Source organism: Puma concolor, chromosome E4 (assembly GCF_028749965.1).
Source record: "Puma concolor isolate L17-30 chromosome E4, mPumCon1.1.hap2, whole genome shotgun sequence".
NCBI lineage: Eukaryota > Metazoa > Chordata > Mammalia > Carnivora > Felidae > Puma > Puma concolor.
The window spans coordinates 40,515,096-40,532,282 of record NC_141683.1 but is presented as its reverse complement, the minus strand read 5'-3'; the positions used below and the strand labels follow the sequence as shown (position 1 = coordinate 40,532,282).

At 49.5% G+C, this 17,187-nt stretch overlaps 2 protein-coding genes across 25 annotated transcripts in view; one reads left to right on the top strand and one right to left on the bottom strand.

Annotated features, from left to right (window-relative positions):
* PROX1 (prospero homeobox 1) overlaps positions 1-7,057 on the bottom strand; it is a 52,886-nt gene extending 45,829 nt beyond the window's left edge. The window contains exons 1-2 of one of the 8 annotated variants that reach the window (XM_086693620.1): positions 6,546-7,057; positions 6,309-6,414 (exon numbers count right to left, since the gene is read on the bottom strand). The gene's annotated coding sequence lies outside the window, so the exon portion shown is untranslated. Of the gene's footprint in view, positions 1-585; positions 3,226-4,522; positions 4,737-4,958; positions 5,156-5,444; positions 5,468-5,700; positions 5,850-6,308; positions 6,415-6,545 lie in introns of those variants that run through there. The other 7 variants (XM_086693613.1, XM_086693619.1, XM_086693614.1 and 4 more) reach the window with 7 other exon arrangements.
* The window catches only part of LOC112857673 (uncharacterized), a 173,552-nt gene continuing 162,613 nt past the window's right edge, over positions 6,249-17,187 (top strand). For 6 of the 17 annotated variants that reach the window (XM_086693621.1, XM_086693624.1, XM_086693623.1 and 3 more), the window contains exons 1-2: positions 8,657-11,346; positions 13,656-13,766. In XM_086693621.1, coding sequence (XP_086549747.1) covers positions 11,042-11,346; positions 13,656-13,766 — 416 coding nt within the window. In that variant the 5' untranslated portion in view covers positions 8,657-11,041. The other 11 variants (XR_015245947.1, XR_015245946.1, XR_015245949.1 and 8 more) reach the window with 11 other exon arrangements.

Sequence of the window (17,187 nt, the reverse complement as noted above, 5' to 3'; positions counted from 1 at the left end):
TTCAGCATGAAATAACCTGTAAAAATCAAGAAAATGCTCAATGCTTAGATGACAACGTGTGGGTTTTTTATTTTTATTTTTATTTCTTACTCAACAAAGATTTCGTCATGCATTCCTTGTTCCTGGTTTCTATGTGAAGACACAACATTTTTTAAAAAGCCTGTTCATGCAGGCAATATGATGCTTCTTTATATGTTTTTGTATGCTTAAAATTAAAATACTTTTTGTATGCCTCAGGATAAAATTTCCCAAAGTTGGAATGGAAACAGATCTTAATAACTTCAATATTGGGTTCAAAATTGAATTCAGAATGATGGTGCACCCTCAGACATCAATAATAAAACTGAGTTCAGGAATACAAAAATGCAATGACAAATATTTCACTAACACATTGGATCCCATAAATCAGGTGTAGCCATCAGGTGAGAAAAAGAAAAACACCGAGGCAAACAAGAAAAGAAATGGGTTATTTCGGAGCCCAGAAAGATTTGCACATTGGGGGTAGGTCTCTGCAAGGAGGACCTCTTTGTGTGTGTATCAGCTTCCCCCAAAATAGAGTTCATTGCCATTGTTTTAAAATTTTACCTCTTTTCTTTTTTTGTGTGCAAATTCTCTTCTCCTTAATATCACCTGAAAAGCACAGGGATCTCTAGTCAAAACATCGAACAAACTTTCCGCAGTCTTTTTTCTTCCCCTGTTCAGCTTAACCCCCAATCTGGATTTTTCTCCTGCCCATCCTTGCCAGGGGACAAGCATCTCTGCAACAGGGGCTCAGAATGACAGGCTGGTGTAAGAGATGCGCACAAGGTCATCCGCAGGCATCCTTCCTTTCCCAACTGTCATTTACCTCTGCGTCAACTGCACTTCCTCTCATAGCCTAGGTATCAACAGCTGCATCCCTGCCTAGTGCCCAAGCCAAGAAGAGGGCTGTGCTCTTCCGAAGGCAGAAAGAAATGATACTCTCATTTGCAGTGGACAGTAAGTGTTAATTAAACATGTTTGGTGGGTCTTCCAAGAACCAAATACCCTGTGACTTCCTTCAAATTCACGAACCTAAACAGATTTTTTTCCATCCCCTGTCAACCAGTCAGCATTTTTAGATTAGATAATGATTTGCTTCTGTTTTGGGCTAAGAAAATATGGGAATCCTTTTAGGTCTTGTTGTAAAATGTCCAGCTGAGACATAACAAATAGGACAAAACAAATGGGAAAAAGTATATATTCTGCCAAGACCAGACATTATATTAATAGGCATGAATAAATATAGCTCTCCATATAGCTAAGATCTAAACTTAAAAATAAAGGTAGAGGGGTAGTGCACGCTGGGACCATAACCCATGGAGGCAACAGACAAGATTAAGTAATTATAACTGGCTGACATAATACTTGATTAGCAAATTGATTCGTAAACAAGATATAGACGTGAATATATTTACCACATAAGAAAACGCATTGTTCAACGACTATCATATAAATTAAATCACTTGAAAACACATTTAAAGGTGCTTCCATGGGCTTCCTAATTCAGAATTTAGAGAATGCTATGGACTGACTTTATCACTGATCTCATCCTGTCCATTAAGATTTTTAAAAATTCCTTTATTTCTCAACAGATGTCCTAAGTCATAGTGTTTCAACTACAATTATTATTGACTCTTACTGTATTTTGATTTTTACATTCATTTTGAGTTTAAACAGGTGAGATGAAACCTTTTGATCAGCCCTTGGAAACAGTAATATCAGCAAGTATGCACAAAAAAATCCTGATGTAGAATTTGAGCCCAAATGTATTACTGTTTGGATACATATATTCTGTTCCAGTAAACTCCTCTTCAATTAACATGAAGACCCATACAGAATATTTTTATTCTTAAATAATTTGTCACAGCTAGCATTTGGTATCTAAGTACTCAACTGCTTTAATAATTCTTATACAGTGATTATCTTGACATAGCAGATTCCTCCCAGAGAAAGGTAAGAACAAACATCCAGGTATAATCGAGTCAGATTTTAACTACTCCAAAAGATTCATTAAGACCTGAATTATCTCAAGAACGTCAGGTAGCTTAACATGGAGAATGCTAAGGAACTTGATGACTTAATGTTAGAAAAGAACTTTCAGCGAGGAATTTCAAAGGAATTGGAGTAGAAAGTGGCTAAGTGCTCTGCTAGAATAAAGAAGTTATTTGGGGGAGGGGATTACAACTTTTACGTATCTATCCGGAGTCCAGATTCTGGACAAAGAAGTGTTCATTATGGTAATTATCCAAATAGTTTAGACAAATCTTTTATAAGACAGGGTGAGTGTAAGGTTGGCATGGTTTCCTGTTTGGATTACTTAGATTATCTGTCTTTGTTGGTAAAATTATTTGAAGAAATTGCTCAAGCCTACACTTTACTTCTTATGGAAAACAATCTTTGAATGGGCCTCTAATCTACTTGGGTCAACCTGGTTATGAAATTTCGAATGCACTATCACTAACAAAGAACATCTTAAATCCACCTGAAAATCGGTAATTCAAGGCAGGGGGGTGGGGGAGATCAGATGATTTGATTTAGGTAGTCTCCCCTAAGGCCACCAAATCATCAAATCTTCCCCCTAACCCCTCTTCACTGTATTCAAGAGTTCCTTTCTGCTAATTAGCAACTTTTCCTTCAGGGATGTTTCTGCTTGCTGTAAGGTTAAGAAAGCGTTTTATGTTTAGTTTGAAGAACCCACTTGACAGAAGTTCGTACTTCAGTTAACTGAGATTGTATCCTCAAATCTCATATCAGGTTTTAAAATTTCCTATCATAACAGAGTTCTCATATCATAACCGTTTCACTTAAAATTCCTCCAACCTATCAAAAATTCCGTACGTTTTTCACCTGCAAAATGAACACAGAATATTTTCTGAGACATGCCTAAAACATTCATGTGCACCAATAATTCACCACGTTAGTAAGTAAAAGAGTAAGAAACGATCTCAAGAAAAAACACACTTTTTTTCTTTTTTGTAGAAAATTCAAATACTCTAAATGTCCTTTGAAAGCTTTAGACTACGCTAGGCAATAAGGTTTGAGAAATTCCTGAGGTATCTGTCCTTTTCAGTTGATACAGGTACTTAATTGGAATCCAATAATAATATGTCACGCACAATCCGTCTTTATACTAGAAAAACAGTCACATTTTATAATTTATTTTGTTAATCCTAAACCTAAACATTCCTTCTATCAACAGTTGAAAATGCAAGACAATCTCTGAAATGATATAAGAAATTCATGAAAAAAAAAAGGCCTATTTGCACTTTGAACAGATAAAGAGAACCCCGGCAGCTGGCTTACGTTTTAAGATTGCAAGTGCTACTTCTAGAGGAACCATGCTAGGAAATGAATAAAGTGAGAACAAAGATGCATGTGACGTAGGCATGACTTTTCTTCCCACAAGGTGATGATTAAACTAGGCAGAATTCTGCATAATGGACACATAAACATACTAGTAAGTACCAAGCACAGACAACCTCTATCAAACATAAAGGAAATGGACATATCCATAGATGACGTGAAAAAACTTCGCGAACACCCAAGACAAGTATTGAGGGAGGGACTCTGAGGTTTTAAGCCTAAAGGACAAATGACACACAGTATCTCATTTTCATGAACTCTCGATCGTCGCCCAAACAACAAAGACAACCGATAAAACCATTCACCATCTAACCTATTTCTATGTAACACAAGAAGTAGCCTGTTTAAAGAGAAACTTAAAAGGTCAAGCTTGAATAATCCAGATATAGTGCTTCCACTGAATTCTCCACAGCTTCCCTCACACATCAAGCCACGGTCCTTACCCTCGCCGATTTTACCATTATATAAACGTGGCCACGTTGTAGCCTATGGACAGGGTAACACCAATGCTCTGCTTTTCCTTTCTCACCACACACAGCCCATTTCATTCTGAAAATACTCAGAAGTTCTTGCAAGAAACTCCTCACACAGCTGATTGCCTGCATCTTGCATCAAACAGAGAAAGCGCAGTTACCTCTCACGTACTTGAGATTTTCCTTCTCCATCAAAGTAATAACTAGGACATCTGGCACATGTCTGGTACAATGACAGGCTCATTCTGCTTTATGAGAGTATTTAACATAGGACTTGAAAGAGTTTATGCACATACCTATTCTTTCTGGGCAGAGAGAAGGCACGCTAAAAAGATAAGCTTTAACAACAGTAACACTTTCAAATGACTTTGGTATTCTTGGCAGTTACACACACCGCCCATGGCCGCCCAAAACACACAGGCACACAAAAGACGGCTCTCGCCCACCCCCCTTCCGCACCACAGACCTGGGAGATAGGCAGAAACTATAGAGGGAAGCAGAGGGAAAGTCAATCTCTCTCCACCTGCTGCCTGAAGTGGGGGGACTTTCAGCCGCCTGGCAGGCAGAAGCCTGAGACACAGCCTCAGCAGCAGCCTGCCAACATCCTTAAGGAAAATAAACAAACACATACCAACTTATCCCCCACCCCCAAGCAAAGAACTCACAGGGCCGGGCTCAAAGCATGACAACAGCCCGGTTCCCATTAGCCCGGAGAATCCTATTAAGCAGGGCACCCATAAATTCATAAACTTCTGCAACCCTGGAGTGTGCATTGTGGTCTGGAGCTGTACAGACACACACAGACACAGAGGAAATCTGCACCTGTCTTTCTTGACCCGACACACCTGTCAGGCCCTGCCCATGCACAGCGCTCTACGAATAGACTTCTGCCTACCTAGTTTAGGAAAGGAAATTATTATTATTATTATTTTTTTTTGTAAGGGAGGTTATAGGTGGGAGGGAAGGAGGGGGGAAGGGAGGGGGAGAGAGCGGGAGGGAGAGAGAGAGAGAGAACAAGAGAAGACACTTATAGCCTTGACTTTGAGAGAAGGCCACCCTGTGCTCGCACTGTTTTTATAAGCTCTGGGAGACAACACAGACCTTCTTGGAAAAATAAAAACAAGCAGGTGAGCTCCCAGCCTTCCCCCAGGCGGAGCAGGGTTCTGGACTGCCAAGAACAGCAGTCTCACACTCCAACCTGCCTCCTTGGGCTATTTAAGACGATCGCCCAACCGCTCCTCCTCCTCCTCGTCTCTGCCAGCCTGGAGGACTCTCAACTTCCGAAAAAAGCTGAGAAGTGGCGGGAGACGTGTGAGTCTCTCTCGAAAGCTACTCCCCCTTCACCTCCCTCCCGCCATTCCCTACCCCGCCCCCCCACTCCGAACCACGCTTTCCACCGGCGTTCAGTTTTAGCAGGAGTTAAGTGGCTAGCACGCCAGAAGAACCAACAACTTGCTAAACTGGACTTTGGGTGAAGTCTCCCCCACACCCAGCGCCCCCCTGCCTGTCCCCCTCCTGGTGTGTTCAGCCAAGATAGCAGCTCTTCCCGCCCTCCTCACCATTCTCCCCGGTAACAATCACCCTCACCTCTGTTCTCCTCCCTCCCCAGTCCGCTGAACTGGGGCACAACTGCAGGTACCACCCAGACAAGACCAGATCCCAGCAGCCCCGCGGCGCACACACTGCCAGCCAGGGCTGTGAGAGTCCTCGCGTCGCAGATCCGCAGCCCAAGAACATCCCCTACCCCCACCCGCACCGCCAGCACTCGGTCCCCCCGCGACGCTCAGGCCCCATCCCTCCACCACTGCCACACGACCTTCTGAGGCTCCCGCGGCCGCCTTACCCAACTCAACTTGACCTAGCCCCGGTTCCTCGGAGCTCTGGAGAGGGACGCCGCGCTGCCTTCCCGGGACCATCTCTCCACCGCTCCAACCCCGATTTCAACATTGCGGCTTCGACAGCGTTTTGCGAGTAAAGTAACAGAGCGCCCCCCTCCTCCCTCCCCCCTCCTCCCTGCTCCCCGGCCCTCTGCTGGGGTTCAAAAGGAGAAGTGAAAGGTATGCAAATGACAAGCAAATTGGAAGAGCCTGGAAGAAAGGCAGCTATAATAAACAAGACAAAGAGAAAGGACGTGGGGGCTGGCCCAGGAGTTTTAGCCGGGAGAGACGGGAAGGATGGGGCTTGGCGGAAAGCGGGGATCCTGGCGAACAAAAAGCGACCCGGTCCCCCTCGCGGTCCTCTCTCCCGAGAAGAGAGGGCAAGAAAAAGAAGGAAGGGAAGCAAACGCCTCCTCACAGCCCAGGAACAGTACACAAAAGGTGACAAGATCAGCGACAAGTCCAGCAGTATCAGCCTCCCCCGCCGCCCGCCCGCCCCCCCCCCCCCATCGCCACCACCACCCCAGCCACCAGCAGGAAAGAGAAAGAAATAAAAGCCAAGCGGATCACTTACTCTTAGGAACTGGGAGGAGCGGAGCGCTGAGTTCCACGGAGGCTCCTGCTTACAAACTGTTTAGAGCCTATTTTATTATGATTCATTTAAATAACACCATTTTCTCCTGGAAAAAAAAAATGTTTACACGGGCATGAGTAATGGGAGTCTCTTTTCTTTTCTTCCCATTCAAGAACAAGCCAGGACAAGTGATTCTGGAAAAGGGGAGGGGACTGGCGAGGGGGAGAGGATACTTACGCGGTGCAGAGGGCAGTGGGACCGAGCGTGGTTTTGCCGGCAGGGAGAGGAGAACACGCGCGCGCACACACGCGGCGGTGTCTTGCGGGTGATGAATGTGATAATTGGACCGGGGCCGGTGAGTGCGCGCGAGCGAGCGAGCGAGCGAGCGGGGCGAGCGGGGCGAGCGGGCGAGGGAGAGGGGACGGTGGGAAGGGTGGGAGGGGAGAGGAGAGGAGAGGAGAGGGAAGAAGACGAGGCAGAGGAGGGCAGGGAGGAGCGGAGAGAAGAGAGGAGAGGAAGGAGGGAAGAAGAGAGGAGCCGCGGAGAGGAGCCGAGCGGAGAGGGAGCGGGCGGCCCGGCGAGAGCTCTTTTGCGCCGCTGCGCTTCCCCGGCTGCAATGGTGTATTATTTCAGAGCGCTCCCTCAGCTGAGGGCTCCGCTCCACAACAAGATTTACTTTAAGACACAGCTGAAGGAAACAGGAAGACTGCACGTCACAGTCTGACTGACGTACCCGGCCCCAGCACCCAATCGCGAGGCGCCTTCGGATTCAAGGGGGGATAGCGAGGCAAGAGAACTTGGGAGGAAAAAAAAAATATAAAAGGGGTGGGGGGTGAGGGGCTGGGAGGAGAGGAGGGGAGAGGGGCCCCGCGCTCCCCCTCCCCCCGCCTCCATCCCCGGCCCCCACCCCCGCCCCCGCCCTGCCACCGCTTCGGGGCGACTGGATCGCCGCGCCGGGGCCGGAGCGAGCCATCTGCGGGCACTGTGCAAAGCGGGCGACGGCGCGAGCGGCGCTCGGCTCACACTCGCTCGTCCTGGACGCAGGTCCTTTCCCCCCCCCCCCCCCACCCCCTCTCTTCCTTTCCCAGATACAGCTGATCGAGTTCACCGAGTGGCCGAGCTTGGAGCAGACTTGGGTGGAGAAAGGCACGGAAAAGTATACTGGAGAAAAAGTGGGGTTTTAGGGGTGGAGTGGTATAGGAGGAGGGAGTGGGGAAGCTCGCAGGTCGTTCCACATTTTAAATGATCACAGACAGTATCAAGAATACATGTCACCCTTGCTTGCTTTTAGAGGCAAGGTGGACAATAAAATACAGGTAGGTTTGGGATTTAAATAATACGTGCCAGAGGCTTCACTTGGGCTCCGCTGCATCTGGTAGCAGACCAGCATTGGCTGAGTTCCAGTTAATCTCCCGTCAAAATTACTAGGAAGAAGAGTATCTGCCCTTGGTTCTTCGGATTGTAGGTACAGCAGCCTTTTTTTTGGGGGGGGGGGGGGAATGTTGCAAACATTACCTCGCAATTATCCCTCACTAACTCACTCACCCCACGATGACCAAAGAGAGAGGTTTCATACTGGAGTACACAATTTTGGCTCCTGGGTAGCCAACTTTAAAGTTTATTAAGTAAGAAATTTCAAACGTTTACATTTCGGGCTTCAACGTAAAGCTATAGAAAATGCACTTTGGTTAGACATCTCTTGGAGGAAAAATAACCAGGGAGATTTCTTTAGATAACGTGGCTCTTAAAGAGCTCCTTGGAGGTTTGCAAGTTACAAATGCGAAAGGGCATTTCCAGCCGCAGCCAGAACGTGTCTTTCACCGGGCACAGTAAACGGCTTTTAATAAAGCAACCGCGTTTATGACCTAAAGATCCTATAAAAGCCAGGACTTACAAGGGCTGAGAAGCAGAAATACTCGTACCTAGTCGATTAGACACTCAGTTTTTAGGTAGGATGGGAGCAAGTATTTTTTGTACGTTCCTCAAGTTCAAGCAGATCAAAGGTTTGGGACAACTGTCAAGCAGACGTTGGTTGGGACAACAGTGTTTATGGGGCGTGTTACCAGTACACTGACAGACAACCACCACCATCTTCTGCCATGCACATATACCCCTTTCCTAGGACGTTTACAATTTCAGTCTCAAATTCATCACTGTGAAGAAGTCTTCTCTTTGAATAAGAATAGAGATGGTAACACGCCTGAGACTATACTCTGTAGGAAACTTTTGGCACAGGATTCAAACATTGAGAAGAAGAAGAGGAAGAAGAAGAAGAAGAAGAAGAAGAAGAAGAAGAAGAAGAAGAAGAAGAAGAAGAAGAAGAAATAATCAAGCCGGCCAGGGTAGGTGTCGAGGGTAAGAAAAGAGGCTTGCTTGAGCATCCCCCAGCCTTCACTTCTCTCTTTCCGCCGCCCCCAGATCCTCCCTCCACACCATTTCGGAAACGACACAGATGCGGGCAAACACATCACCCGCACTCCCAGTGATCGGCTATTGTATCAAGTGTTTTAATCGAGATGTGACAATTTAGGCTGGGGACAGAAATAATCTATCAGCATGCCCATTAGATGCAGGGTGGAATAATGCTTCTATTGGTTGGGTCCTTTCGAGGTAAGCGGGTGTATTGAGCCGGGAAATTTGGGTTCTGTGAATGGATCGAGGCTACTTCCTTTCTGCCTTTCCGTCCTATTATTTTCTTTAAGTATCCCAGTTTGTACATATGTTAGCGCCAGCCCACAAATAAACTGGTAGGAGTAGAGGATATATGCCCTCCACACCTTAAAACCATCTGCTCAGTTTGACATTTACAAAAAAGGAAGGAGAGAGCAGGGAAGGAGGAGGGGGAGAAGGGGGGAAGAAAGGAAGCCGAGAGGGAGAGAAAAGATTCAGAATCTGCAAGGAAATGGCTTGAACTTCAGCCCACAAGTTATGTTAGTTACACCTAGCGCTCGGTTTGCACATTTTGCACACTCTACGCCCGGGAACTGGCGGCAGGAAAAGTTCCTCGCGAACCCCAGTAAGCCTTCTGTCACCCTCGGGGGGGGGGGGGGGAAGGCAGGCCTGAGTGCAAGTCGGGGTAAAGCCGTCTGGCAGACAAGGAAGCTCCCCCACTCCCAGCCAACGCAGCGGAGGCTCGCAGCTCGCCACGCTCCGCCGCGGCAGTTCGCAGCCCGCATTAGGGCGCAAGAACTGGTTGAAACAGGAGCGCGCGCGACGCTGGGCAAGCGAGCTCGGTCCGAAGCCCAGCTCCGTGAGCTACGTACGCGGAGCCCTGTCCTGTCCCCTGCTGTCGGGGCGCCCTACAGGCCGGGCTCCTGGTAACCTCTCTTGCCCAAGCTGCGGCGCTCTCCCAGGTCTTGGGACGCTCTAGAGCAAGGCGTGAGGCCCGAGCCCCCTATCTCGGGCGACTCCCGGTTTGTTTTCTGATAGGGAAGAAGTGATCAGTCAGGTCGGAGACGAGAAGTCGCCTAGATACTGGCTCCATCTCTGAAACCAGCGGCCAAGCCTAGGGTCAACTCCTTCCTCTGTCCATTGGAAACACAACCCCAGTAACTTAAAAGTTAACACAAGTTCTGACCGCTTTTCCAACAAACCTCATCCATGCAGACTGCATTTACTTATTTATGGGAAGGGGGATCTGCTGCGAGTTCTTAGTCAAACTCCTGCAGTCGTCACCTGTGCATCTGGTCCTGGGTTAAACGCACTTTGCCTTGACCTTTCCTCGGTGTGTTTCCGCCCCCCCTTCCCGGTTCTTAAAGCCCTCAGATGAAGCTAGGAAGGGAAGATTGCATATAAGTAATTTAAAACCTTACGATGAACCACCGTCAGATCCTAAACAAACCAATTCTGGGAACTTCAGCCAGATCCAGGAGAGAGGCAAACGTGGGCGTGGATTTCGGAAGAAAGATGCTAAAGATCCCTGCCTGGACGGACACGCACACAAAAGCATCCACTATCCAGCACCACCAGCACCACCCTGAAGAAGGGAAGAGAAAGAAAGAAAAACCAACTCCAGGGTGCAGGCCGGCCTGCTTCCGGCAGTCTAAAAGCAGACTGACCGCCATTCTCTCCTACCCCACCCCCCCTAGCCCCGGTGCCCAGTGCGACGCCAAGCTCAACCTGGATCTGTTCTGAATGGGGGGGAAAGTGAAATGCCACAAGATCAGTAGCAAGTAGCAGCTGCAGCGTTTCTCTCCTGGGAACCCCACTGCTTAGAAGCCTCCCGAGTGATGTTTGTTTAACCAACGGCTTTCAAAGTAAACAGAGGCGAAGCGCTCCAAAGAAGTTGAAATATAACCCTTACAAGAATTTGGGGCCGGAGTGCTGGCGGAAAAAGTAAAAAAAAAAAAAAAAAAAAAAAAAAAAAAAAAAAAAAAAAATTTTGTTTTAAATAATAAAGCTTCCATCCCAAATAAGAGCCCACCACAGTGCCTAAAGGAAACTAGAAGGGTCATAAAAATATAAATTTATCGAAAGGATTCATTGCAGTAAGGTGACCTGAAAATCATCCTTCGTCCACAAACACACACCTGCGGGGAGCGGGGTTGGTTGTCAGTGACTTGAAGGGGCACACTACTACTCGATTTTAGGGAAGTGGGCGAAAACAATCGAAGGGAGGTGCTTTCCCAGCCCTGCAGTAGAAAGGAGTAGGGAGGGCGCTCTGCGCCAGCCCTGGCTTTGCCTCAGGCACCGAACTTTCCAATATCAAGATATTAACAGATGGTGGTGAGCACATGGAGGGCTGTTACTTACATAATCCAGCCACTCCGCCCAGCCGCGCTGAAGCCGGCGAGGCGCCCGCCAGGCCGCGCGCGCGCCTTGCGAGGGGTGCTGCTGTCCCCCGAAATAACGTGCTTTCCCCTCCAACCCCCACCCGGTTCTTTGGGGGCCAGGGTTTAGAGAGGTCGTGGTTTCAGAAAAACATTCGCATCGATCGGGGTGTGCTTTACCTTCTTCAGTCCACAGTAAAGAAGCTGGAGACCCAAGGGCAGAGGGAAGCGGAGGGAACGCTTTGGGGAGAACCGGACGCCGTCCCTCGGTATTGGGGGGGGGGGGGGGTGGTACCCGGGAGTGGAATGTTCGCAATTTACATCCCTCCTTCTTTGGCTCAGTATTAGCAGATCTTTCCCAGTCACTGAAATACAAAGGCAGGCTCGGGCCGCGGCTGAGGGGGAGCGGGGTGGGGTGAGGGTGTGAGTGCGAGGGGACGCCTCTGCACGCGGGGGCGCAGTGGGCAAAGTTACGCAAAGCCTCCGGGCACCGCTAGGCTCCCGAGCTTCTGCAGGTTTTCAAGCACTGCTTCTCGCACGCGGGGAGCCCCTTTCGGCTGTGTGGCCGCCTGCTGCCTTCACGGTCCCAGCCACCTCCCCCGAGGCCCGGTCCCTCCCCGTGTGCCTGTGTACCTCCGCCCGTGGGTCGGGGGGCGCGTTTGTTTGCCGAGCCTCTCCCTGACGGCGACTCCGGCCGCCGAAACCCGTGAGGAACACGCCTCAGTGGGCTGGAAAAGTTTCGCGTTGGGAGGGAAGGCTGGGAGTCGCCTCTCCTGGCACCCGGCGCGAGCGAGGCTGCCTGGCCGGCGGCTACCTCCCGGTCCCCTCCTCCCTCCCGGCCCTTCCTTTTTCGCCGCGGCCCCGCGCTAGGTGTCGCGGCCTCTCGGCCCAGAGACCCGGAGCGCGAGGTGCGGCGGCGGCGGCGGCGGCGGCGGCAGCGGCCGAGAGCTCCGAGCGGAGGGCACGCCCCTGCCGCCCGCGCGGCCCCCGGGGGTCCCGCTCGCCCCGCCCGGGCTCTGCGGCCCCCGCCTCCTCCCGAGCCGCCGCCGGGGCCGGAGCCCCTCTCGGCTGGCCCGCGCGGGGCGCACGCCGGGCGCAGAGGGCAGCCACCTGCTCCCCGGGCTGCGCGGGGCAGCGAACATCCGACGCCGCCCGGGCCCCGCGGCCCCGCGGCGCATCCCCCCGGCCCTCCCCCCCCCCCCCCACGTCCCCGCTCCGCCACCGCCCGCCTGTTGCTGCGGGGGCCGTTCCGGCGGCGGCGCGCCTGCACCCGGGACGCGCTCCACCTGGGCGACGGGGGCCTCCCCGGGGACCCAAGGAGGGGCGGGGGCCTTTGAAAGGATGGAAGAAGCCTCCCCTCCTGTCCACCCCCTTTCTGTTGTCAATTAAGGACATTTGGCCGTTACCCCCAGCTTCTCCTTTCTTTGGTGTTTCAAGTCCAGGGTGTGAATTACGAGGAGGTGCTCGATTTTTGGTGATTTGGGGTGATAGGACTTAAATTACCCCTCCTGTCCATCTTGCTAGGCTTTTATTCAGGAGCGGATTCGAGATAAATAGGTGTAAGCCTGGCACAGGGGGAAAAGCGAAGGAAGCTCCCAGTTTGGATTTATTTGGGGGGAGAGAGCGCGACTCTGGAAAGTTGCATTTTGTTTAAATTAGAGCAAGACAGAGTTGAAAGCCAGATTTCTATAATTTTTTCTGGTGATATTTCTTTTATGAAGTATCTAAGTGTCTGTTTGTCATCATTTTGAGATCAAAAGGAAAATCCATATGCTGCATAGTTTTTCGAAATTGCTATTTAAATATGTTTTAAATGTTTTATCCAACGTGGAGAAGGCCGCTCGCTCGGAGGCAAGGCTGGTAACAGGGATAGCGGGATGGTTTGATGTGGAGCAGTGGTTCCCAAGAGTGGCCCATAATCAGGAGTCACCAAGGGAGCTTTTAAAAAACAAAGATTTCTGGGCCCACCCCAGCAAGGGAAATCAGTGGGAGGACCTGGGCCTCTAGGGGTCATGCTGTGTTTCCAATTACTGTTCAGTTACTGATCAGTGACCTTAGGTGTGTTACTTAATCTATGTGAGCCTCAGTTCTTTTTATCTGTTAAGTGGGGGTAATATCCAACTTATGAGTTGTAGAGAGTGTTATGCAAGTAAAATTGTTCAGCATGTGATTGGTGCTCAATGAGCCTATTTTGTCTACAAATGTGTGCTCTGTACAGTTGCACGGGATCCCTACGCCTTTTATGCAGAACCCTTTCTCCCAAAGATTTCGGTGAAACTAACTTCACCTAAGCTTGCCCTTTGATATGTTCATGTGTGCACATTTCAGCCTATGCATAGCTGCTCCACTGGGCCCTTATGTGCACACCTTTAAGGCCATAAACCATAGACTTGGTGCACATTTGGAAGCTAGGCTCTGGGCTCTTGCACCTATAGAACGGTCCTTCCAGGCAGACAGGAATCATTTACTGATCTGAGGTCTGCTTTTCCCTTTCTTTCTTTCTTTCTTTCTTTCTTTCTTTCTTTCTTTCTTTCTTCTTTCTTTCTCTTTTTTTCCTTTCACCTTCCCTGCTTTATAGATGGCAAACCTTTCCTACAGAAGCTGCCCATCAGACCAGTGAAACCCGCAGGACAAAAAGTTCTATTCAAGAAGGGAACAACAAGGAGGAAAAAAAGGTCAACATTCCCAGGTAAAACTAAAACAAATGTGTATCACCTATCGTTTGCTTTTACATGTCTGAATGGACAACTTCCCCAAATCTATGTAAACTACAACGCTTCATAAAATTCTGTTCCAGTGAACCAATGAACACAGGCACGCCCCGACATAATTAAAAGCGAACCCAGCCAAAGGCAGCTGTGAGAAGGCAAAGAAAGATAGGCAGGAAGGTGCTATCCCTGGCTGTGACTCTGCAGTTGTGTGAGGGGAAGAAAGCCAGAGAAATGGAATGGGCTGAACTAGCAGAGAAACATCGAGAAGGCTGACAATTTTAGAACCGGAGACGGCTGACTAGCTAATTACTCATCCCAAAAAAGGTATTCGCTGGGACCCTCCGAAAGCTTGAGATATGTAATCAGGGTGTTTCATGGAGCAAGATAAGGGAGAGATTGCCAGCTTGGGGCATCCGTGGGCCCGATCCCTGGTGAATGAACCCATGGGTTGGGAGGAGATATTCCCTGAATGAGGGAGAGCTCATGCATCACCCCTAGAGGCCTGTCCCCCCTAAGGTTTGTGGATATCTGTGGGCAAGTATGGAAGACTCCTGCTTTCTGGTTACTCTCTGTACCTGGGGGAGATGCCTCTAGGGGACGAAAGAGAGATCCCCAAGACAACTCCAGAGAAACCTGCATCTGGGGCCAAGCTGTAGGGAGACAGGTGACACCGACTGACCTTTCACTCCCAAAGGCCCTCATGGTACAAACAGCACTTTGGCCTACACTTGAGATGGTGGTGGGGAGATGGGGGCAGAGGCTGAGGGGGGAAAGAGTATGTGTGGGGGGACAGAGTTTGGAGGGGCCAGGGATGGGTAGGGGGACAGTGTCTGTGGGGGTGGGAGGGGAGTGGGTGGGGGTGAGGAAAGAGTATAGGTGGAGGTCGACAAGGTGGCAGAGTTAGGGGGAGAGCCACTGGGTGTACTAGGAGTGACCGGAAAGGTAGGGGAGGAGCACCAGTTCCCCCACCAGGTGGCTTGCTGGGGGCTAAGTGGCACGTGGGAGTGTGGTTGGAGGACTGAAAGGGAGTCAGGAGAAAAGGTCCTGAGGCGACATGTGGCCTTTGCTGAAGCCTGGATGAAGGGCACAGCAACTAAGTTTCCTCACGCCCTCACCAGTCTCGCTGAGACAGGAAGCCACTGGCTGGCTTACTAGTCCCAGCTTGACCCGAAGGCCTAGGACGCCCTGTGAGGCCCGGCCTCACTGGGTGGGGCATGGGGGGGGTCTCCCGCTGGGGATGCCCCCCCCCACAGGCAGGCCTGCACCCTGCTCCCCTCTCTTACCTCAAGCCCTGCCCGCCCCCCCCCCCCCCCCAGCAGGACATCCCCCGAAGTGCCTCCATCCCCACTCTAGGCCCAGGGTTGCTTCTGAGCCCCAGGTCTCCCTGGACACTCTTCTTTCCCTCCCAGATAAGATGCCTTCACCCCTTCATCTCCTCCATGCTAATCTTCTGCTAGTGGTGCCTGGGGCAGGGAGGGCGGGTAGCAGGCAGAGGGCAAGAGAGGGCCCATAACCCAAAGTGGACTCAAAGAGAAGGGAATGACACAATTCAACAGAGAGCTAACGTTTGCAAGACATGGCTAAGAATGGCAGTTGGTGACCCTGTTGAGGGAGCCGAGTGTACTGGAGCATTTGGGGTCTTAGCCAACATGGGGAGATAATTATCATGTGTGGGATTTAGTTGAGCCTCTGAAACTTCAATTAGGAACACAAGCCTAGAAGAATCTGGATGAGGGGCAAACGCGTCCACACGTAATCCTCTCGGTATCCCAGTGGTCTTTCTGTGAGACTTCAGAAGGAGGCAAACAGACGAAGTGAGAAACGATGATAGGCAGGTCGGCATTTATTGAGCACTTCTAGTGTGTCATAACTGTGCCAGATGCTTTATACCCAGCACTGCCATTTTCTTAATTCTAAAATGCCATGGATTAGAAGACGCACTGACAACGTAAAGATGAGAGAGAAGGAAAACACGGTGACCTTAAATGCACAATAGGTGGTAAAACATACTGATTTCAGGAACATAATAAAATATGAGAAAACAGGAATCTCAGAAGTGAAGAAACAAAGTCTGTTAAGTGTAGTTGTCTCAGCAGCCCCGATAGGAATGATCCCCACTGTATGGATGAGTAAACTGAGACTGTGGAAGCTTTCACCACTTGCTCAAGGCCACAGAACCTGTAAGTAGCAGACGCCCGGTCTGCCTGCGGTCACAACCAGAACAGTCTCTCCCAGGGCACGTAACCTCTGCAAGATTGGGCTCCTTCAGCCTCTTTCCTAGCCCGGGTTCTGTCTGGACCCTTCTACCACCGGCGACCCCTCCCCCACCCTCTAAGCTCTGGAGATTTCCAGGAGGAGAAAGTAATTCATTGGGGAGAAGAGGTACAAAATAGTCAAATTACATTCTTCAGATTCAAATAGAGTCTTTAAAAGGGTAAAAAACCATGCATGCCAGGTTTTGCTGTGCGCTGCAGGAAGTCGATGAATTCAAGGATCCCTGTATTGCTGAAAATAGAATTGTAAAAAATAAAAGGGGTGGGGGGAGAAAGTGAACGAAACTAATCCTATTAAACGTGGTAGCATGTTTTTGTGGCACGCAGGGAGAGATTAAGCACAGGAAAGGGGATAAGTACTGCTTCAGTTTCACTAAACTAATGTGACAACTTGTCATTGGAAATCTTTGCAGCCTGTTAGTAGATGACTAGCTGATTCAGAAGTGTTTTCTATCCTTCCCTTTGTGTCTCCCGTGAGGTTTTTTTTTTTTAATTTTCTTTCTTTTCCTGTTTCTTTCTTACCCATGCTGCTCTATTTTGCTTTTTAATCCTTCGTGTCTCCTTCAAGTCAAAACATTTAGCTGGCTCTAATCAAGATTTGGTTTTGAAGATGCCCTTTGACCTCGAGTTGCCCAGAGAAGCCCCGGAGGGGACTGCTCTCCATCCCCAACCCAGCTTCTGTCCTGTGGCTTGAAAACCTGAGTTTCTGGGGGAACACTCTCATTTCAGATGTTTCGACCTTCTCCTCTCCCCTTTCTCCTTTTCCTTTTTTGTTTGCACCTTCTATTCTTTCCTGTTTGACTTTCATTTCCGTGCTTCTGGTTTTTTTTTTTTTTCCCCTCACTTTCCCTTTCTCCTCTTGTCTTTCCTAATTTCCTTCCTATCACCTGCTTTCTTTGCATCTTCTCTTTCATTTCTTCCTTAGAATTTCTTTTCCCTCCTCAGTCACCTCCCTGGTAACTCTCTTAGTGTTTCTTTCCTTCCGCTAAGACTGTTACATTCCTCGAGAAAAGTTGTGAATCCCTCCCAGTGGTGTCCATGTTATAGCAGTGACTGCAGCTGAAGTGGGCAGTGTCCTGGGGACCGGGAAGCCCCAGGGCCCATCACAGACAGGCAGGGAACAAAA